General features: G+C 42.3%; 1 protein-coding gene across 1 annotated transcript in view; it reads left to right on the top strand.

Moving 5' to 3' along the window:
• The window catches only part of LOC124038719 (Golgi-specific brefeldin A-resistance guanine nucleotide exchange factor 1-like), a 131,174-nt gene that overhangs the window by 6,633 nt on the left and 100,514 nt on the right, over positions 1-24,027 (top strand). Inside the window, exons 2-3 of the mRNA XM_046354801.1 lie at positions 17,240-17,342; positions 17,786-17,852. Coding sequence (XP_046210757.1) covers positions 17,247-17,342; positions 17,786-17,852 — 163 coding nt within the window. The 5' untranslated portion in view covers positions 17,240-17,246. The remainder of the gene's footprint in view (positions 1-17,239; positions 17,343-17,785; positions 17,853-24,027) is intronic.

Genomic DNA, 24,027 nt, shown 5'->3' with positions numbered 1-24,027 from the left:
TTACAAGAATTTCATAAGTGTCAAAGGCTTTTATTGACAATTACATGAAGTTGATGAAAAGAGTCAATATTTGCAATGTTGTCACTTCTTTTTCAAGACCTCTGCAATCTGCCCTGGCATGCTGTCAATTAACTTCTGGCAGCCCATTCTTGCATAATCAATTCTTGGAGTTTGTCCGAATTCTCTTGAGGATTGACCACAAGTTCTCAATGGGATTAAGGTCTGTGGAGTTTCCTTGCCATGGACCCAAAATAATGTTTTGTTTCCTAAGCAAATCAAATTTTCAAATCAAATTTATTTATATAGACCTTCGTACATCAGCTGATATCTCAAAGTGCTGTACAGAAACCCAGCCTAAAACTCCAAACAGCAAGCAATGCAGGTGTAGAAGCACGGTGGCTAGGAAAAACTCCCTAGAAAGGCCAAAACCTAGGAAGAAACCTAGAGAGGAACCAGGCTATGTGGGGTGGCCAGTCCTCTTCTGGCTGTGCCGGGTGGAGATTATAACAGAACATGGCCAAGATGTTCAAATGTTCATAAATGACCAGCATGGTCGAATAATAACAAGGCAGAACAGTTGAAACTGGAGCAGCAGCACAGTCAGGTGGACCGGGGACAGCAAGGAGTCATCATGTCAGGTAGTCCTGGGGCACGGTCCTAGGGCTCAGGTCCTCCGAGAGAGAGAAAGAAAGAGAGAATTAGAGAGAGCATATGTGGGGTGGCCCGTCCTCTTCTGGCTGTGCCGGGTGGAGATTATAACAGAATATGGCCAAGATGTTCTGCCACTTAGTTATCACTTTTGTCTTATTGCAAGGTGCTCCATCATGCTGGAAAAGGCATTGTTCGTCACCAAACTGTTCCTGGATGGTTGGGAGAAGTTGTCTCGGTGGATGTGTTGGTACCATTCTTTATTCATGGCTGTGTTCTTAGGAGTGAGTCCACTCCCTTGTCTGAGAAGCAACCCCACACATGAATGGTCTCAGGATGCTTTACTGTTGGCATGACACAGGACTGATGGTAGCGCCCACCTTGTCTTCTCTGGACAAGCTTTTTCCCGGATGCTGCAAACAATCGGAAAGGGGATTCAGAGAAAATGACTTTACCCCAGTCCTCAGCAGTCCTCCAAAGGTCTACGCCTCACTGCGTGCAGATGCACTCACACCGGTCTGCTGCACTCACACCGGTCTGCTGCACTCACAGCTGTCTGCTGCACTCACAGCTGTATGCTGCTATTCCTGAGCAAGCTCTATACTGTGCTGCCCCGATCCCGCAGCTGAATCAACTTTAGGAGACGGTCCTGGCGCTTGCTGGACTTTCTTGGGCTCCCTGAAGCCTTTTTCACAACAATTGAACCGCTCTCCTTAAAGTTCTTGATGATCCAATACATGGTTGATTTAGGTGCAATCTTACTGGCAGCAATATCCTTGCCTGTGAAGCCCTTTTTGTGCAAAGCAATGATGACGGCTCATAACCATGATTGACAGAGGAATAACAATGATTCCAAGCACCACCCTCCTTTTACATTTACATTTAAGTCATTTAGCAGACGCTCTTATCCAGAGCGACTTACAAATTGGAAGCTTCCAGTCTGTTATTCGAACTCAATCAGCATGACAGAGTGATCTCCAGCCTTGTCCTCGTCAACACTCGCACCTGTGTAACGAGAGAATCACTGACATGTCAGCTGGTCCTTTTGTGGCAGGGCTGAAATGCAGTGGAAATGTTTTATTGGGATTCAGTTAATTTGCATGGCAAATAGGGACTTTACTATTAATTGCAATTCATCTGATCACTCTTCACAACATTCTGCAGTATATGCAAATTGCCATTATACAAACTGAGGCAGCAGACTTTATGAAAATGTATATTTGTGTCATTCTTAAAACTTTTGGCTGTTGATTGATTGTGGTCTTAGTGCCAGCATCGGTTTGTGATGGTACAGTGCCTTGCGAAAGTATACGGCCCCCTTGAACTTTGCGACCTTTTGCCACATTTCAGGCTTCAAACATAAAGATATAAAACTGTATTTTTTGTGAAGAATCAACAACAAGTGGGACACAATCATGAAGTGGAACGATATTTATTGGATATTTCAAACTTTTTTAACAAATCAAAAACTGAAGAATTGGGCGTGCAAAATTATTCAGCCCCCTTAAGTTAATACTTTGTAGCGCCACCTTTTGCTGCGATTACAGCTGTAAGTCGCTTGGGGTATGTCTCTATCAGTTTTGCACATCGAGAGACTGAATTTTTTTCCCATTCCTCCTTGCAAAACAGCTCGTGCTCAGTGAGGTTGGATGGAGAGCATTTGTGAACAGCAGTTTTCAGTTCTTTACACAGATTCTCCATTGGATTCAGGTCTGGACTTTGACTTGGCCATTCTAACACCTGGATATGTTTATTTTTTAACCATTCCATTGTAGATTTTGCTTTATGTTTTGGATCATTGTCTTGTTGGAAGACAAATCTCCGTCCCAGTCTCAGGTCTTTTGCAGACTCCATCAGGTTTTCTTCCAGAATGGTCCTGTATTTGTCTCCATCCATCTTCCCATCAATTTTAACCATCTTCCCTATCCCTACTGAAGAAAAGCAGGCCCAAACCATGATGCTGCCACCACCATGTTTGACAGTGGGGATGGTGTGTTCAGGGTGTTGCTTTTAAGCCAAACATAACATTTTGCATTGTTTCCAAAAAGTTCAATTTTGGTTTTATCTGACCAGAGCACCTTCTTCCACATGTTTGGTGTGTCTCCCAGGTGGCTTGTGGCAAACTGTAAATGACACTTTTTATGGATATCTTTAAGAAATGGCTTTCTTCTTGCCACTCTTCCATAAATGCCAGATTTGTGCAATATACGACTGATTGTTGTCCTATGGACAGAGTCTCCCACCTCAGCTGTAGATCTCTGCAGTTCATCCAGAGTGATCATGGGCCTCTTGGCTGCATCTCTGATCAGTCTTCTCCTTGTATGAGCTGAAAGTTTAGAGGGACGGCCAGGTCTTGGTAGATTTGCAGTGGTCTGATACTCCTTGCATTTCAATATTATTGCTTGCACAGTGCTCCATGGGATGTTTAAAGCTTGGGAAATATTTTTGTACCCAAATCCGGCTTTAAACTTCTTCACAACAGTATCTTGGACTTGCCTGGTGTGTTCGTTGTTCTTCATGATGCTCTCTGCGCTTTTAACGGACCTCTGAGACTATCACAGTGCAGGTGCATTTATACGGAGACTTGATTACACACAGGTGGATTGTATTTATCATCAGTAGTCATTTAGGTCAACATTGGATCATTCAGAGATCCTCACTGAACTTCTGGAGAGAGTTTGCTGCACTGAAAGTAAAGGGGCTGAATAATTTTGCACGCCCAATTTTTCAGTTTTTGATTTGTTAAAAAAGTTTGAAATATCCAATAAATGTCATTCCACTTCATGATTGTGTCCCACTTGTTGTCGATTCTTCACAAAAAATACAGTTTTATATATTTTATATTTGAAGCCTGAAATGTGGCAAAAGGTCGCAAAGTTCAAGGGGGCCGAATACTTTCGCAAGGCACTGTATGTAGACCGCTATGAAGAATATAGATGAAAACTCTTGGTAAATAGTGTGGTCCACAGCTTATCATGAGAGACTCAACCTCAGGCGAGCAAAACCTTTAGACTTAATATTAGATGTCACCCCTCGTCTTACTGGAGGCAACTGGACCGAGTACCCCACCAGTGGTATGTTATCCATGTCGTTCAGCCACGACTCGATGAAACGTAAGGTATTACAGTTTTTAATGTCTCGTTTATAGGATATCCTTGATCGGCGCTCATCCATTTTGTTATCCAATGATTGCACGTTGGCTAATAGGACTTATGGTAGAGGGGGTTTACTAACTCGTCTATGAATTTTCAAAGGCAGCCTGACCTCCAGAACCCTGTTCTCCGTCTTTGCAAATGATGGGGATTTGGCCCCGTTCCCGAGAAAGCCGTATATCCTTCGTCGGGACTCGTTAAAGAAAAAATCTTCGTCCATTTCGAGTTGAATAATTGCTGTTCAGATGTCCATAAGTGATTTTCCGTCATAAGTAGGGTTGACCATTTTGGGGAATATTCAGAGGTGGAAACTTTCCGTGGGAATTACCGGGAATAAAAACAAATGAATATTAAATCAATTTAAATGTAGATGTTTTTTGCATTGGATATATTTACCTTATCATAAGTAGACATAATTGCAAATGATTAAATCCTTCCAAAAGACATTTTAAAAAACAATTTAGTTACGAATTTAACTTAAATGAGTTGACTCTTCATATGGGATGATTTCGCTGATCAACAAAATGGAATATTGATTGATCCCCAATGTTCCATCGCATCTCCCAAAAATGTTTTCAACATAAAATGACAGTCCAGAAACTAAATCTTTGGTTGTCTTCCTCTCAGGCTTCCATGTCTTCTCCCTGGACCTCCTCATTGTCCACTTCTTGAACATCACTCTGATGCCTCATCTACACTGTCACTTTCCAACCTTGTTGAGGATGACTCGTTGTCATGCTCATTTGCCCTATTGGCCAACTATTTTTCAACCCTTGTATTGGTCAGCCTGTTGTGCACTTTGGTGTGTGTGTTCCCAAACAAGGACCAGTTGCGCTCTGAGGCGTCTGATGTTGGTGGGATTTGGAGGATGATGTAAGCAGCAGGGGGAAGAACCTCAGATCCACCAAGTCCCTTCCACCAGGTGGCTGATGAGATATGTTGGCGCGACTGCCATATTGCATCGCCATCCCAAAGCCCTTGCTTGGAAATGTACTTCGCCAGACTGCCAAGAACCATGCCCTTATCCAGGCCAAGGTGGCGAGACACGGCAGTGATGACACCATAGGCCTTGTTGATATCTGCACCAGACAGGATGCTCTTGCCAGCATACTTGGGGTCCAACATGTACGCTGCCGTGTGTATGGCCTTCAGGCAGTTGTCTTCATACTTTTTGATGCATTTCAGAACTGCAATTTCCTCTGCTTGGAGCAACAGTGATGTGGGCAGGGCAGTACCTACTTCTTTTACGTCTGCAAGCAGAGTGAACATCAGACAGGATGGCATTGTTTCCCTCAATCCGTGCATTGGCTACTGCTATAGGTTTCAGGCTGCTTACCACTCTCTCCCAAAATACTTAATCCAGGAGGATCCTCTTGATGGGGTTGTCCATATCGGCAGACTGTGATATGGCCATTTTTTGGACTCCTTCCCCTACATGAGAGTGTCAAACATGATGTCAACCCTACCCCAACGGGTGTTGCTGGGCAGCTTCAATGCGGTGCTCTTATTCTTCTTACTTTGCCTGGTGAGGTAGATTACTGCTATAACTTGATGACCCTTCACATACTTAACCATTTCCTTGGCTCTCTTGTAGAGTGTATCCATTGTTTTCAGTGCCATGATATCCTTGAGGAGCAGATTCCATGCATGAGCAGCACAGCCAATGGATGTGATGTGAGAGTAGGGCTCCTCCACTTTAGACCAAGCAGCCTTCATGTTTGCAGCATTGTCTGTTTCCAGTGCAAATACCTTCTGTGGTCCAAGGTCATTGATGACTGCCTTCAGCTCATATGCAGTGTGTAGACCAGTATGTCTGTCCCTTCTGTGCTCTTGTAGAATACTGGTTGAGGGGTGGAGATGATGTAGGTAATTATTCCTTGCCCACGAACATTCGACCACCCATCAGAGATGACTGCATTATTGTCTGCTTTCTCTATGATTTGCTTGACCTTCACTTGAACTATGTTGAACTCTGCATCCAGCAAATGAGTAGATAAAGCATGTTTGGTTGGAGGGGTGTATGCTGGGCGAAGAACATTCAGAAATCTCTTCCAAAACACATTGCCTGTGAGCATCAGAGGTGAACCAGATGCATACACAGTTCAAGCAAGACATTCATCAGCATATCTGTCTATGTTCCTCCATTGAGTCAAAAAGACCTTCTGATTCCAGGAGGACCTTGAGCTTTTGCTATCGATAAGGTGTCTGATTCATTATTATTATTATTATTATATTATTATTATATTATTATTTTCACCTCAAATAGAAGTAGAGGAACTTTTGTCAGAGGTTGCTTGTTGTGAGCGCTGAGGGAACTTTATGCACTTGGCCAGATGATTCTGCATCTTTGTTGCCTAGCCAAACTCTGTTATGCGAACTGAATGAGTGTGCTCGCATACTTCGATGAGAAAAAAGCGATAGTACTGAGATGCAAAAGCCTTTATACACTTCCCCAAAATAGTCCGAATGAATATAAAATAACTCAAGAAATCTGTCATTAATTTGGACTATTTTGCCAAGGAAATCTTAGTCATTCAATTTGACATCTAACTAGAATGTTTGGTGCAGAATTTCTCAAGTGAACACAATTTGCATATAAACAAGTCGTTTATCGTTGAATGACGACAACAACTTGATTGAAGAATCTCTGCAGTTGACTCTTTCACGGATGAAGGACTGTAGCTTCCGTACATGGCTTTCCTCAACAAAAAAAGTTGTGCCGAATAAACCCTTGCCCAAGGCCAAAACAAACAAAAAGTGTTAATGTCATAATATATGCACAAACAGTTTTGAACTGTTTAATGCGCATGTGCCAATACCATAGTGGGCACATAAGCTATAAAATGCATTTTTTTTGTTACAACCATCAGTAGAGGGATGTAAAACCATTTAACTTGTATGTTTTATCTGGTACAAGGGAATTTAACTGCAGAAGTTTTATATGCACCATGTCATCACAAACAGACTTCTATCCGCAACAAGTCAATTGGATGGCAAAATGCATTAAAATATTCTAATGAAAATCTGTTGCCAATTGTATGGAAACCTAGCTAGTGTTTTAAAAAGGTAGAGGTACTATTTAGTTCAGTATAGACATCTGTAGGCGGCTTAACTTATCCTGTCCCGCCACTCAACTAAATTGTGCCAAGAGACCACTTTTTTCGGACAAGCTATGTTTTCAAAATTAATGTTTTATATTCTGTTTATTTCCAGGGATACACTACATCGGTGGACACCAACCTTTTTTGAGTCAAAATGCAAGCGGAGATCTACCGCTCAGATCTTTTTTTAAACATGACTTTAAAAAAAAGTAAGACAATGCAACATAAATCCTGCCAATGTTTTTCTCAGACCCATTTTGAAATAATATTTATACATTTTTTGTAATAATTTGTTAGGCAACGCTGAGTGAGCATATTTATTTTTACTGCACTGATGGCCTGCATCTAATGGTCAGGCTGAGGGGAGGGAGCAGTGGTGAGGCTGCCTCATCCGACTCGCCTTCCCTCCATTCTTCCTCCCTCCGCTAAGAAAAGGGGACCCAGTCTTCCAGCTGATGGAGAAATTTAAGTCGCACGGCATTATTACTGCCTCATGCACCAACTCATGTTGTTACTCTTATGACCAGAGACAGTGAAATATTCCTCATTATCAACAACACAAGCTTATCGACACTTTGCTGTACTCATTCAATTGCTGCTGCAGTGCTGCATGTAACGTAAGTGGAAGTATGGAGTGTGCATTTTATGGCTTATAAAACTGTTGAACAAAAGTGTTGACAGTGCTGATTATCAACTTAAACATGAACTTAGTCATAAAAACAGCTGGTCTTTGCTGTATTCGTTGAGTCTCCCGTCATGATTTTGAACTCTCACATTATCAACTTTGTCTATGGCGCCAGGAAACTGTGCAGAGAGGGTGATCTGAGCTATCTGATTGGTCAGTGGTGGGCCTATAGGTGCACTTGACCTGCTCTCTGGGCCTGCCGGTTAGGCGGGGTTCTAACTTCAGACACATGAAATGAAATGGTTCAAAATGGGAACACTACCTTCCCAGCGCTAGAGATGCTGAATCAAGTGCACCTACCGCCAGCAGCGCAAAAAAATAAAATAATAGGAATGCAAGGTTTTACCATTTACAGAAATGTTTGGTGATCGACAAGTTAATCGCTTTCAACCAGTTGGTGCCCACTCCATTACATCCTGAAATATATGTAGATATCTTTGTTAGAAAAAATGCTATATTTCCCTTGAATGAGTGATGCTGAATATACAATAAAATGGCTCATCTTACCCCATTCTTCCCTAAAGTGTTTTGCAATTGTAGTAGTATTGGGTTTTTAATGGTAAATGGGTTGTTCTACCTCATTAAGCACAATATTATTTTGACACCACCATTCTCTGATTGTTCTGAAATTGATACAATTTGCATTCCTGCAATATTATTTAGTGCCAGGCCCACCCAAAAGGGCTTTATTCCAGACTTTTGTAATGATCATGCTGTTTAATCAGCTTCTTGATATGCCACACCTGGCATGAGTTAGACATGAGGAATCCAAAGATATGGTCAAAGCCACCCACGGACCCCCCCCAACAACAAGTTTATAGTATCAGATCTCTGTGTCTGACAAGTAGTATGGCGCTGCGGCTTGGAGTGTTGTTTTTTCATCTTATGTATTTCATTCTCAGTGAATTTGGTAAATGTTGTTTTCCTATTCATAGAAATTAGTAATTGAAGTTGATACTTCCAAATATTAGATGACCACTAGATGATGCTGTTCCAGGTGTTTTTCTTTCTTTTTAAAATCACCTGGAACAATGTTTAAGGGATAGTTTACTCAAATTACAAAATTACATTGGTTTCTTTACCTTCTAAGCAGTCTATGGACAGGGTATGATGGCAATCCATGCTTTGGTTTGTCTACTGTTTCAAATGCTAACTTTTTAGCATTTGTGGCACAAATCCAATGCAAGTCATTGGTACCAACAGTTGAAGTCGGAAGTTTTACATTCACCGTAGCCAAATACATTTAAACTCAGTTTTTCACAATTCCTGAAATTTAATCCTAGTAAAAATTCCCTGTCTTAGGTCAGTTAGGATCACCACTTTATTTTAAGCATGTGAAATGTCAGAATAATAGTAGTGATTTATTTCAGCTTTTTTCTTTCACCACATTCCCAGTGGGTCAGAAGTTTACATACACTCAATTAGTATTTGGTAGCATTGCATTTAAATTGTTTAACTTGGGTCAAACGTTTTGGGTAGCCTTCCACAAGCTTCCCACAATAAGTTGGGTGAATTTTGGACCATTCCTCCCGACAGAGCTGGTGTAACTGAGTCAGGTTTGTAGGCCTCTTTGCTCTCACATGCTTCTTCAGTTCTGCCCACAGCTTTTCTATGGGATTGAGGTCAGGCTTTGTGATGGCCACTCCAATACCTTGACTTTGTTGTCCTTAAGCCAACTTTGGAAGTATGCTTGGGGTAATTGTCCTTTTGGAAGACTCATTTGCGACCTATCTTTAACTTCCTGACTGATGTCTTGAGATGTTGCTTCAATATATCCACATACTTTTATTTCCTCATGCAGCCATCTATTTTGTGAAGTGCACCAGTCCCTCCTGCAGCAGAGCACCACCACAACATGATGCTTCCACCCCCGTGCTTCATGGTTGGGATGTTGTTCTTCGGCTTCAGTGTTCTTCGGCTTGCAAGCTTAATGGTCATTATGGTCAAATAGTTATTTTTTTTGTTTCATCAGACCAGAGGACGTTTCTCCAAAAAGTACGATCTTTGTCCCCATGTGCAGTTGCAAACCTTAGTCTGGCTTTTTTATTGCGATTTTGGAGCAGTGGCTTCTTCCTTGTTGTGTGGCCTTTCAGGTTATGTTGATATAGGACTCGTTTTCCTCTGGATATAGATACTTTTGTACCTGCTTCCTCTAGCATCTTCACAAGGTCCTTTGCTGTTCTTGGATTTATTTGCACTTTTCGCACCAAAGTACGTTCATCTCTAGGAGACAGAATACATCTCCTTCCTGAGCTGTATGACTGCTGCATGGTCCCATGGTGTTTATACTTGCATACTATTGTTTATTCAGATGTATGTGTTACCTTCAGGCGTTTGGATTTGCTCCCAAGGATGAACCATACTTAAGAGGTCTACAATGTCTTTTCTGAGGTCTTGGCTGATTTTCTTTTGATTTGTCCATGATGTCCAGTAACGAGGCACAGAGTTTGAAGGTAGGCCTTGAAATACATCCACAGGTATGTCTCTAATAGGCTAATTGGCATAATTTGAGTCTATCAGAAGCTTCTAAAGCCATGACATAATTTTCTGGAATTTTCTGAAAAATGACTTGTCATGCACAAAGAAGATGTCCTAACCGACTTGCTAAAACTATAGTTTGTTAACAAGAATTTTGTGGAGTGGTTGAAAAACTAGTTTTAATGACACCAACCTAAGTGTATGTAAACTTCCGACTTCAACTGTATGTTAGCATTTTAAAGCTTCATGTCAAAATCATCCTAAAGTATCTAAAAATGGATTGTGTACCTCAATGGTTACTTAGATGATTTTGGACATATTTCAACTAAATGTTGCAGGAATACTAATCTGGTGTTTCTAACAACAAACTATTTCAGAACAATCGGAGATGGTGGGTGTGATGGCTTGCTGAAATGACATGGAACGGCCCAAATGTCACTTATCACACAAAATATAAAGCTGTTTCATGATCATTTTATTGAAAAATTTGACTGCCATGCAATTAATTATTTTGTTAGACTTGTTATATTTTAGTCCCTAGCCCATTTCTCCTAGATTTTGGGTTTGTAGGACAAGTCTTCATTGGAGAATTGCATAGGGATAGCCCCCACGTATTGTCAGGGTTCGCATTAACGCAGGATTTTGCATTTTTCACTTAGAAAATGAAAGGGAGAATGCAGAAAAAATATCTTGCTGCGTTTTGTAACAGATATAAAATGCTTCTTATTGTAAATTCGGCTTGGCTTCAGTCAGGATTCTAGGGCTGTCTCTGACAAATTGCTCTGAGACTCGAAATTGAGCTTGGGTGCATCCTGTTTCCATTGTTTCTACAACTTAATTGCACCTGTGGGTAAATTCATTTGATTGGACATGATTTGGTAGGGCACACACCTGTATATAAGGTCTCACATTTGACAGTGCATGCCAGAGCAATAACCAAACCATGTGGTCGAAGAAATTGTCTGTAGAGCTCCGAGACAGGATTGTGTCGAGGCACAGATCTGGGGAAGGTTTCCAAAAAATGTCTGCAGGATTGAAGATCCCCAAGTAAACAGTGGCCTCCATTCTTGACCATTTTTTAAAATGTAACCTTTATTTAACTTGGCCTGTTGGGGCTAGGGGGCACAATGAGTTCCCTAAGGGGAACACCCCCTCCCATTCAGCTGAAAAAAATATTATTTAGAAATATTTAACTTTCACACATTAACAAGTCCAATACAGCAAATGAAAGATAAACATCTTGTTAATCTGCCCATCGTGTCCGATTATTAAAATGTTTTACAGCGAAAACACATTTATTTTAGATGACCACCAAATTCAAAAACACACAGTGATTTTTTTCAGTCACAAAAGCATAAATATAGATAAAATGAATCACTAACCTTTTATCTCCATCAGATGACACTCATAGGACATCATGTTATACATGTATTGTGTGTTTTGTTCGAAAATGTGCATATATATATAAAAATCTGTTTATATTGGCGCGTTACGTGCAGTAATGATTTTATTCCAAAACATCCGGTGATTTTGCAGAAATACTCACAATATACATTGATAAAAGATGCAAGTGTTATTCACAGAATTAAAGATAAATGTATCCTCTATGCAACCGCTGTCAGATAAAAAAATAAATAAAATGTAAAAAGAATAATCTGAGAACGGCGCTCAGAAGCCAAAGAGAGAGCCGCCATTTTGGCATCAACAGAAGCTACAAAAAAACACTAAATATTCACTTACCTCTGAATGTCTTCATCAGAAGGCAGTTCCAGGAATCCCAGTTCGACAATAAATGACTTTGTTCCATAAAGTTTCAAAAAGCCCATCATTTAGCCACTTGTTGTTAGCATATTCAGCCCAGCATTCAATCCTCAAAAAGCACGAGCAATTTCTCCAGACAAAAACTCAAAGTTCCAGGTCGTAGAAACAAGTCAAATGATGTATGCAATCCATATTTAGGATATTTTAAACATTAATCAGCAATAAGGTTCCAACCGGAGAATTTCATTGTCTGAAGAAACGCATTGGAATGCAAGAACACTCTCGTGACCGCACGCAATGAGACTGGGGCTTTCTGCCAGACCACCCACTCAAAGAGCTATTATGAGCCCATCCTTTATAGTAGAATCATACAACCAGAATCTAAAGACTGTGACATCTTGTGGAAGCCCCAGGACGTGCATGCTCATCCATATCTAAGATGGACATCAAATGGCACTGTTTTCAAAATTGAGTTCTCACTTCCTGTTTGGATTTCTTCTCAGGTTTTTGTCTGCCATATGAGTTTCGTTATACTCAGACATAATTCAAACCGTTTTAGAAACTTCAGAGTTTTTTTATCCACCAGTAATAATAATATGCATATATTCCCATCTGGGAAAGAGTAGGAGGCAGTTTACTCTGGGCACGCCTTTCATCCAAAAGTGAAAATGCTGCCCCCTAGCCTCAACAGGTTTTAAGAACAAATTCTTATTTCAGTGACAGGCTACCAGGGAACAGTGGGTTAACTGCTTTGTTCAGGGGCAGAACGACCGATTTTTACCTTGTCAGCTCGGGGATTCGATCCAGCAACCTTTCAGTTACTGGCCCAACGGTTACTGGCCTATCCACTAGGCTAGCTGCCGCCCCATTCTTAAATGGATGAAGTTTGAGCTTGCCACCCGCCCGGCCAAACTGAGCAATCGGGGGGGAAGGGCCTTGGTCAGGGAGGTGTTCAAGAACCCGATGGTCACTCTGACAGAGCTCCAGAGTTCCTCTGTGGAGATGGGAGAACCTTCCGGAATACAACCTTCTCTGCAGCTTTTTTTCAGGCCTTCATGGTAGAGTTGCCAGATGGAAGCCACTCCTCAGTGAAAGGCACATGACAATCCGTCTTGAGTTTGCCAAAAGGCACCTAAATGACTTTGACCTTGAGAAACAAGATTCTCTGGTCTGATGAAACCAAGATTGAACTCTTTGTTCAGAATGCCAAGTGTCACATCTGGAGGAAAACTGGCACCGTCCCTGCGGTGAAGCATAGTGGTGGCAGCATGATGCTGCTGGCATTTTTCTCAGCGGCAGGTCCTGGGAGGCTAGTCAGGATCGAGGGAAAGATGAACAGAGCAAAGTACAGAGATCCTTGATGAAAACTTGCTCCAGAGCGCTCAGCTCCTCAGACTTGGGGCAAAGGTTCACCTCCTCACAGGACAACGACCCTAAGCACACAGCCAAGACAACACAGGAGTGGCTTCGGGACACGTCTCAATGTCCTTGAGTAGCCCAGCCAGAGCCCGGACTTGAACCCAATCGAACATCTCTGGAGAGACCTGAAAATAGCTGTGCAGCGATGCTCTCCATCCAACCCGACAGAGCTTAAGAGGATCTGCAGAGAAGAATGGGAGAAACTCCCCAAATACAGGTGTGCCAAGCTTGTAGCGTCATACCCAAGAAGACTCGACTGTAATCGCTGCCGTGAATACTTCAACATAGTACTGAGTAATGGGACTGAATAGTTTTGTTAATGTGATATTTCAGTTTTCTATTTGTTACATTTGCTAAAAATTCTAAAAACCTCTTTGCTTTGTCATTATGGGGTATTTTTTTAAACAACTATTTGATCAATTTTAGAAAAGGGCTGTAACATAAATGTCAAGGGGTCTGAATACTTTCCAAATGCACTGTTATAGACACCCTATGTCTTAATAAAATATATATGCATTCAGCTTGTCTGATGCGTTAAGCTCACTGTTTGATGAAATAAGACACAAATGACTCTAGGGAGCCAGAGATAATAGATTACCAGAAGAAGAAAAAAAAATTCAACCTTCCTGACCATCTTCCTACCACTCGCTTAGATTCTTCCATTACTCTCCTGAAGTGGCCCGTAATAGGCTACACGAGGAGTCGGCAAACTTTCTCATGTGGAATGCCAATTTACCGATCTGCATGCCAGTTATGGTATTAAAATCCACATTCTGGTGGAACAGTTTCACTTATTTTATATAGTCTTTGTATCGCAAAATCATTGTCATATGGTTAATCAAAATTCTATCTAAATGAAAATGATAGAAACGTAAAATAATATTGCCTCCAAAGCCAACAAATGATAACATTGCAGCCTACAGGTAGAAAATAACCCGATTAATTTTTTTTTTTTTAAAGTCCTCAAAATCACATTGTTGTGGACAGGCCATGTAGCCAAACTTTAAACATTGTATCAACTATTATCTTGGGTCCTTGCTACATTGTACAACATATTATGGGCCCTCAGTTTCCCTTGCCAGTGAGCTCGGGACAGACACCGCTTTAGTCTATTTGCGCAAGGGATAAGAAGTAATCAGGTAGGCCTATTGTAATTCCACTGGATCAGAGCATTACATTTTTCCTTTTCATGCTAAGTGGTTATTGAAAAAGCAACAGTTGGAAAGATTGACAATAATTCCTCAACGTATTTGAACATTATCAATGGATGTAAAAATAGACTTTGTGCTTCAGTTGCACTTCTCCACTCAGATGAAATATCTTTGCCTTCCTCATTAGATCATGAAGACAGCCTCTGACTGATGTGTGGGCTACTTTTCTCTCTTACTTTCCTCGGGTGTAGTTTTTCCAAAGTAAAAAAAAAAAACCTTTCTCATTGTAAGCTAATTTACTTACGCCAAATAGCTTTGCTCTTCTGTTATCTGATGAAAACAATTTTTCTGACGAATGTGTTGCACTGATGCAGGACTCTCCAACCCTCTTCTTGGAGAGCTACTGTCCTGTAAATTTTCACTTCAACCCAAATCTAGCACACCGGATTCTAATAATTAGCTGTTGATAAGCTGATTCAGGTTAGTTACAACTCGAGTTGGAGCAAAAAACCTACAATACAGGATGGTATCTCTCCAGGAACAGGGCTGGAGAGCCCTGCACTAATGTATTTTGCCTGAAGAAAAATGATGGTTGCACACCCCATATCACTCTATTGAAGCAAAAACTGCTGACTTTCAATATAAAACGCAGGTGAAATGGTTTAAAACTAGGCTTGGGCAGTATACTGTTTATACTGTATACCGGGATATTTGGAAATTGCCACTAGATGGGTTTTCCATACCGTTGAAATGATTTATTTGAAGTTTTTCAACACATTTGAATATTTGTAGCTACCTTTTTAAAGTAAATACCTGCAGTCAACTTGTGAATTGAAGAACACAATCTGCTTAATCTACTATCACATTATGAAGCTTACCGTAGTTCCCCAGAACAGTTGAGCTAATCACATGCTTGTTTGTAAATAGCACAACGGGAGAAAGCAGGAGCAGATGAGTCCTGCTGTATATTGATGGGGGTTGCATTTTTATATTGAAAGGCAAGTGTTTTTTTGCTTCAATGGAGTGAACAGGGAAGTGTTACTATATTTTTCCATAACAGAAAATACATTAGTACAACACATTGATTTAAGTCAACTACAACTAGTCCATCAGGAATATTCAATGTGTTCATTCAACAATTTATATTTGGCCTTGTGTTTTAGGTGAATTTGTCTCCCAGTGTCTGTTGGAAAGCAGACTAAACCAGGTTTTCTTCAAGGTTTTTGCCTGTGCTTAGCTTTATTCAGTTTATTTTTATCCTTTAAATGCCGATGACAAGCATACCAATAACATGACAAAGCCACCACCAAACTTGAAAATATTAAGTGGTACTCAGTGATGATGGATTTGCCCCAAACATAAAGTGAATTTCTATGCCACAAATTTTGCTGTTTTACTTTAGTGCCTTATTTGAAGCAGGATGCATGTTAAGGAAACTTTGTATTATGTACAGGCTTACTTCTTTTCACTCTGTCGTTTAGGTTAGTATTGTGGAGTAACTACAATGTTTTTGGATCAATCCTCTGTTATCTCACAGCAATTTAACTCTAACTGTTTTAAAGTCACCAATTTCCTCATGATGAAATTCCTGAGCGGTTTCCATCCTCTCCGTCAACTGAGTTGGAAGGGCGCTTGTATATTTCTAGTGACTAGGTGTATTGATACACCATCCAAAGTGTAATTAGTAACTTCACTACGCTCAGGGATATTCAATGTCTGCTTTTATATTTTTACCCAGGTGCCCTTTGTGAGGCATTGGAAAACCTTGGTGGTCTTTGTGGTTGATTCTGTGTTTGAAATTCACTGCTCGACTGAGGGATCTTAAAGGTAGTTGTATGTGTGGGTTACAAATTTAAGGAAGTCATTTAAAAGTCATGTTAAATGCCATTATTGCACACACTGAGTCCATGCAACTTATTAGGCTTGCGATAACAATTACATAATACATTTCAGCATTTCATTTTTAAACATCTCTAAAAACATCATTCCACTTTGACATTATGGGATATTTTGTGTAGGTCAGTGACACAAAATATTAATTTACATTTTAAAGTCAGGCAGAAGCACATCACAATGTGGAAATGGCCTAAGCCACAGGTGATGGCCTAAGCCACATATCAATAGCAACTGTACGCTGTATGGTCTATTTTACATTTAAATTAAATAATCTAGCTACCTACATTCTTACAACTTCAGGCCCATATTTGGATTCAAGCAATGGCTCTGTGTGAAGTCAGACCTTGGAGGACCAAAGCAAATCTTATGTTCTTCTACTGAGCCACACAATCTGCTATATCCTCACTAAATGTGTTGTGACAGAGAGTTAACACTTTTGAAACAAGTGATAATACATTTCTGTTTGCATTTAAGTCACCTGAGTCTAAGCCTATCAATGCTTGCATTTCAGCACTCCAACCACCCTGTACCATTCATCTCTTATTATTTTGAATCTGCTTATCATGAATTTGAACAGAATGCCGCCTCCGTATGGCCTCCTCTGTCTCAATAGTCAAATAACATTTCCCTGCAGACACACAATATTATCTTTCTACAGTACCTTTCTCTGGCCTGCTTAACGGTTAATCCAACCATTTTAAGGTACATGGAGAAACTGCTATTCAAATATTACCAATGTTCGGCTTGCCCGATTTTGTCTGAGGCGGTGTCCAGAGAACAGCTGCTTTATGATGATTTTAGCTGTAGGATAAAATATTTCAGTTAAGACCGTTCCATTGACTGGCTGGTCCTTGACTACCAAGCAATTTGACATGAATGAATTTACTTGCTTTAGTAAGAAGTAAGCCTACTGAAAATGTATATCCGTTTTTTTTTTGTCTTTTCAAGTATCAGGATGGTGGACAAGAATATATACATTGTCCAAGGGGAGATCTGTACTGTTGTAGGTGCCATCAAGAGGAATTCAAGGTGGAATACCCATACTCCTTTGGTAAGTTGTTTTGTCTTGTTAAAGACCATTTTTGTAACACAATAGTAATTCTCAATCAAGGCTTAGGTTCATATAAGACAACAGTTTAGTTGAGCTTTTTTAATTGTCGAACTACCTGCTCAAGGAATGAGTGTTTCAGACTTGGTACAAGAGGAAGGAAGATTAAAAAGAAGAGATATGCAGAAATAGTTTTCCTAGTGCTGCCATTGTTTTTTTGTGTGTGTAGTGTTAAGGCCTAATCATCATAAATACTTTAATACCTTAAGTCTACATCGGCAGCTACTCTGAGTAGAAAAAAAAGTAATTGCGTTAAAATTGTAGGCAATGTGTTAATTTGGTAAAATCTATAGCATTTGAATGGAGTAGTTTCACTTTGAGCTTCAATGTCCTCGCATGCTTGAGTTTTTGTTGATGCCAGTACTGTTTGTTTTATTGTTGTACAGGATGAGGAACAAGATCCATTGCTTAATGGTTTCAGCCACCTGAAAGAGATTCTCAACAATATGAAAGGTAATAACCTAATAATGGCAAGCACAGTACATGGTGCAGTGTATATTTGGCCTTTTTTTTCTATAGAACTACATAATATTAGTGGATATCTAAGGTAAGTCCCTATCACTAAATTGTCATCCCACACGCAAATAGATACTTGCAGCAGTCTCCTTTACTAATTCCTGACTAGCCCTCTGCAAATCTTCTCTCTCTTAATTCCTCCCCAACAGCATTTCATACTTACATTATTATGCAGATACAGAGGAGATGATAACACATGAAAGTATTTTAAGTTTATAGCAATTGTTTGTTATACTAGAACGACTATCATTGCCATTGTCCATGGAAGAAGACCAGCTTAAAATGAAAGCCATATTTTCAATTTTCCCTCCGCCAATACATTACATGAATAAACCTCAGTCAGTCGGGACCATGAGGCTAAACACATTCAGATTATCACAAAGTGCCTTCTCCTGCCTGAAGAGTAAGAACATATTTAATCAGGTGTGCAGCAGATTTCCACAGAGAAATGGGCTGGCCTTTCAAGTTTGTCAATATTATCTCTCCCAATGTCTTACTGCGGGGGACTACTCAGCTTAATCATTTTTAGAAGTCCCATTTGAAACGATATCACTGTTTGTTCGTCTTTTATCCAAGTGCCTCATTATGAACAAGACGGCGAAGGTAAATGTTACGCTAAGTTGTGCAAGTGTTCTTCTCTGCTCAAGGAGGGGAAGATGCTCAACACTTCAAGACACTGGTACCTCTTGAGTTCTTCTCACAACACTCAATTCAGTAAAAAAAAATATACTCTGTGTTGGATTTCCTTGAATTTAAGAAGAGCATTCATCCCTTCACATTAGTTATGTTTCATTGATGCGTTTTGGCTGTGACAATACTTAATATGTACTATTACTATCAAATATATTTCCTCTACAGGGCAATTTTCTCCTTGTACTCAGACATAAAAATGTTTTATACTTTAATTCTTAGTCCTCTTTATTCCGGGTTGGACATAACGCCGCAACAATCTTCAACTGGAGTCTTAGGCCGCAGTTGGTGCCCTGTCCCATGAGACTCCTCTCTTCCAGCTCAGCCACCACTGTCCATTGTCACGTTCTTTGGCCTGCCTCGCTTGTGCTTTCCCGTAGGTGTTCATCTGAGAGCAACTTTCTTTAGGCATCATTTACATTTACATTTAAGTCATTTAGCAGACGCTCTTATCCAGAGCGACTTACAAATTGGTGCATTCACCTTATGACATCCAGTGGGACAGTCACTTAACAATAGTGCATCTAAAACTTAGGGGGGGTGGGGTGAGAGGGATTACTTATCCTATCCTAGGTATTCCTTAAAGAGGTGGGGTTTCAGGTGTCTCCGGAAGGTGGTGATTGACTCCGCTGTCCTGGCGTCGTGAGGGAGTTTGTTCCACCATTGGGGGGCCAGGGCAGCGAACAGTTTTGACTGGGCTGAGCGGGAGCTGTACTTCCTCAGTGGTAGGGAGGCGAGCAGGCCAGAGGTGGATGAACGCAGTGCCCTTGTTTGGGTGTAGGGCCTGATCAGAGCCTGGAGGTACTGAGGTGCCGTTCCCCTCACAGCTCCGTAGGCAAGCACCATGGTCTTGTAGCGGATGCGAGCTTCAACTGGAAGCCAGTGGAGAGAACGGAGGAGCGGGGTGACGTGAGAGAACTTGGGAAGGTTGAACACCAGATGGGCTGCGGCGTTCTGGATGAGTTGAAGGGGTTTAATGGCACAGGCAGGGAGCCCAGCCAACAGCGAGTTGCAGTAATCCAGACGGGAGATGACAAGTGCCTGGATTAGGACCTGCGCCGCTTCCTGTGTGAGGCAGGGTCGTACTCTGCGGATGTTGTAGAGCATGAACCTACAGGAACGGGCCACCGCCTTGATGTTGGTTGAGAACGACAGGGTGTTGTCCAGGATCACGCCAAGGTTCTTGGCGCTCTGGGAGGAGGACACAATGGAGTTGTCAACCGTGATGGCGAGATCATGGAACGGGCAGTCCTTCCCCGGGAGGAAGAGCAGCTCCGTCTTGCCGAGGTTCAGCTTGAGGTGGTGATCCGTCATCCACACTGATATGTCTGCGATTCGCCACCTGGTCATCAGAAGGGGGAAAGGAGAAGATTAATTGTGTGTCGTCTGCATAGCAATGATAAGAGAGACCATGTGAGGTTATGACAGAGCCAAGTGACTTGGTGTATAGCGAGAATAGGAGAGGGCCAAGAACAGAGCCCTGGGGACACCAGTGGTGAGAGCGCGTGGTGAGGAGACAGATTCTCGCCACGCCACCTGGTAGGAGCGACCTGTCAGGTAGGACGCAATCCAAGCGTGGGCCGCGCCGGAGATGCCCAACTCGGAGAGGGTGGAGAGGAGGATCTGATGGTTCACAGTATCGAAGGCAGCCGATAGATCTAGAAGGATGAGAGCAGAGGAGAGAGAGTTAGCTTTAGCAGTGCGGAGCGCCTCCGTGATACAGAGGAGAGCAGTCTCAGTTGAATGACTAGTCTTGAAACCTGACTGATTTGGATCAAGAAGGTCATTCAGAGAGAGATAGCGGGAGAGCTGGCCAAGGACGGCACGTTCAAGAGTTTTGGAGAGAAAAGAAAGAAGGGATACTGGTCTGTAATTGTTGACATCGGAGGGATCGAGTGTAGGTTTTTTCAGAAGGGGTGCAACTCTCGCTCTCTTGAAGACGGAAGGGACGTAGCCAGCGGTCAGGGATGAGTTGATGAGCGAGGTGAGGTAAGGGAGAAGGTCTCCGGAAATGGTCTGGAGAAGAGAGGAGGGGATAGGGTCAAGCGGGCAGGTTGTTGGGCGGCCGGCCGTCACAAGACGCGAGATTTCATCTGGAGAGAGAGGGGAGAAAGAGGTCAGAGCACAGGGTAGGGCAGTGTGAGCAGAACCAGCGGTGTCGTTTGACTTAGCAAACGAGGATCGGATGTCGTCGACCTTCTTTTCAAAATGGTTGACGAAGTCATCTGCAGAGAGGGAGGAGGGGGGAGGAGGATTCAGGAGGGAGGAGAAGGTGGCAAAGAGCTTCCTAGGGTTAGAGGCAGATGCTTGGAATTTAGCGTGGTAGAAAGTGGCTTTAGCAGCAGAGACAGAGGAGGAAAATGTAGAGAGGAGGGAGTGAAAGGATGCCAGGTCCGCAGGGAGGCGAGTTTTCCTCCATTTCCGCTCGGCTGCCCGGAGCCCTGTTCTGTGAGCTCGCAATGAGTCATCGAGCCACGGAGCGGGAGGGGAGGACCGAGCCGGCCTGGAGGATAGGGGACATAGAGAGTCAAGGGATGCAGAGAGGGAGGAGAGGAGGGTTGAGGAGGCAGAATCAGGAGATAGGTGGGAGAAGGTTTGAGCGGAGGGAAGAGATGATAGGATGGAAGAGGAGAGAGTAGCGGGGGAGAGAGAGCGAAGGTTGGGACGGTGCGATACCATCCGAGTAGGGGCAGTGTGGGAGGTGTTGGATGAGAGCGAGAGGGAAAAGGATACAAGGCAGTGGTCGGAGACTTGGAGGGGAGTTGCAATGAGGTTAGTGGAAGAACAGCATCTAGTAAAGATGAGGTCGAGCGTATTGCCTGCCTTGTGAGTAGGGGGGAAGGTGAGAGGGTGAGGTCAAAAGAGGAGAGGAGTGGAAAGAAGGAGGCAGAGAGGAAAGAGTCAAAGGTAGACGTGGGGAGGTTAAAGTCGCCCAGAACTGTGAGAGGTGAGCCGTCCTCAGGAAAGGAGCTTATCAAGGCATCAAGCTCATTGATGAACTCTCCGAGGGAACCTGGAGGGCGATAAATGATAAGGATGTTAAGCTTGAAAGGGCTAGTAACTGTGACAGCATGGAATTCAAAGGAGGCGATAGACAGATGGGTAAGGGGAGAAAGAGAGAATGACCACTTGGGAGAGATGAGGATCCCGGTGCCACCACCCCGCTGACCAGACGCTCTCGGGGTGTGCGAGAACACGTGGGCGGACGAAGAGAGAGCAGTAGGAGTAGCAGTGTTGTCTGTGGTGATCCATGTTTCCGTCAGTGCCAAGAAGTCGAGGGACTGGAGGGAGGCATAGGCTGAGATGAACTCTGCCTTGTTGACCGCAGATTGGCAGTTCCAGAGGCTACCGGAGACCTGGAACTCCACGTGGGTCGTGCGCGCTGGGACCACCAGAGTAGGGTGGCCGCGGCCACGCGGTGAGGAGCGTTTGTATGGTCTGTGCAGAGAGGAGAGAACAGGGATAAACAGACACATAGTTGACAGGCTACAGAAGAGGCTACGCTAATGCAAAGGAGATTGGAATGACAAGTGGACTACTCGTCTCGAATGTTCAGAAAGTTAAGCTACGTAGCAAGAATCTTATTGACTAAAATGATTAAAATGATACAGTACTGCTGAAGTAGGCCAGCTGGCAGTGGGTGCGTTGTTGACACTACACTAATCAAGTCGTTCCGTTGAGTGTAATAGTTTCTGCAGTGTTGCTATTCGGGGCTAGCAGGCTAGCTAGCAGTGTTGTTTACGTTACGTTGCGTTAAAAGAACGACAATAGATGGCTAGCGAACCTAGAAAATCGCTCTAGACTACACAATTATCTTTGATACAAAGACGGCTATGTAGCTAGCTAAGTAGCTAGCTACGATCAAACAAATCAAACCGTTGTACTGTAATGAAATGAAGTGAAAATGTGATACTACCTGTGAATGCGACCGGGTAGTTGAGTTCTATACAGAAGACGTTGGCTAGCGTTGGCTAGCTAGCAGAGTCACCTACGTTAAGGACGACAAATAGCTGGCTAGCTAACCTCGGTAAATTAAGATAATCACTCTAAGACTACACACTCTAAACCTAAACAACACAATTATCTTGGATACGATGATACGAAGACAGCAAAGACAGCTATGTAGCTAGCTAACACTAAACTAATCAAGTCGTTCAGTTGAGTGTAATAGTCCTCTTCTGGTGAGGACCTGCCATACAACAGACCTACAAGCACTCAGTCCAGCCTCTCTCAGCCTCTTGCGGACAGTCTGAGCACTGAGGGATTGTGTATTCCTGGTGTAACTCGAGCAGTTGTTGTTGCCATCCTGTGCCTGTCCCGCAGTTTCTCCTCAGCACGTGTTCGCTCCGTCCGATCCTGCTCGTCTTGATATACTATGCTGGTGGAATAAACCTTGTCCAGAGGTATAGGCCTATGGAGTTTGGCAAACTATCCTTCATGTTGGCAACAAACATTTCATGATGCCATTTTGCTTTGGCGCCAACATGATGCATATGAAAATGTTTAATCTCATACACTTTGCTGAGTAAAGGAGGTTGTTTCACATTACTAGGTTGGTTAGTCTAGTCCACTGCCTATTCCACTACAGTGACATCTGAGGTTTCTTGGCAGAATTAGAGGACATGACCTTCATTTGTTTTTGCTAAGTCTTTACATTTCACTTTTCTCTTGTCTACTAAGTTATCCTAATGTAAATTCAAGTCTTGGCATCCAGAATCTTAATGGAGCAATGTTTTTTTTTGTGTATTTTAATTTAAACCCCTGTTTTACCAGGTCAATTGAGTAAGAACATGTTTACACTTTCAACAATCAGTTTTTTTACAAATATGTTGAGCGATGGATAAGACACAAAATGACGTCCTCTGTTCAAGGTGCTCTAGAGGGCCTACCAAGTATTGTATCTTCACAGGTGTGTTTAATTGAGTCTCATGGATAGGGTCAGCAGGTGGCAGCCATGCAAGTCTGTTCATGCACTGTGAGTGGTGTATGTGTGGCTTTACTCATATCTCTTCATTAATTCATAAACGCAGCAAAAAAAGAAACACCCTTTTTTCAGGACCCTGTCTTTCAAAGATAATTCATAAAATCCAAATAACTTCACCAAACTTTATTGTAAAGGGTTTAAACACGGTTTCCCATGCTTGTTCCATGAGCCATAAACAATTAATGAACATGCACCTGTGGAACGGTCGTTAAGACACTAACAGCTTACAGACGGTAGGCAATTAAAGTCAGTTATGAACTTAGGACACTAAAGAGGCCTTTCTACTGACTCTGAAAAACACCAAAAGAAAGATGCCCAGGGTCCCTGCTCATCTGCATGAACGTGTCTTAGGCATGCTGTAAGGAGGCATGAGGACTGCAGATGTGGCCAGGGCAATACATTGCAATGTCTGTACTGTGAGATGCCTAAGACTGTGCT

The sequence above is a fragment of the Oncorhynchus gorbuscha genome, linkage group LG06 (genome assembly GCF_021184085.1).
Source record: "Oncorhynchus gorbuscha isolate QuinsamMale2020 ecotype Even-year linkage group LG06, OgorEven_v1.0, whole genome shotgun sequence".
NCBI lineage: Eukaryota > Metazoa > Chordata > Actinopteri > Salmoniformes > Salmonidae > Oncorhynchus > Oncorhynchus gorbuscha.
Note: the sequence above shows the minus strand (reverse complement) of the source record. Positions and strands in the feature narration are given on the sequence as shown.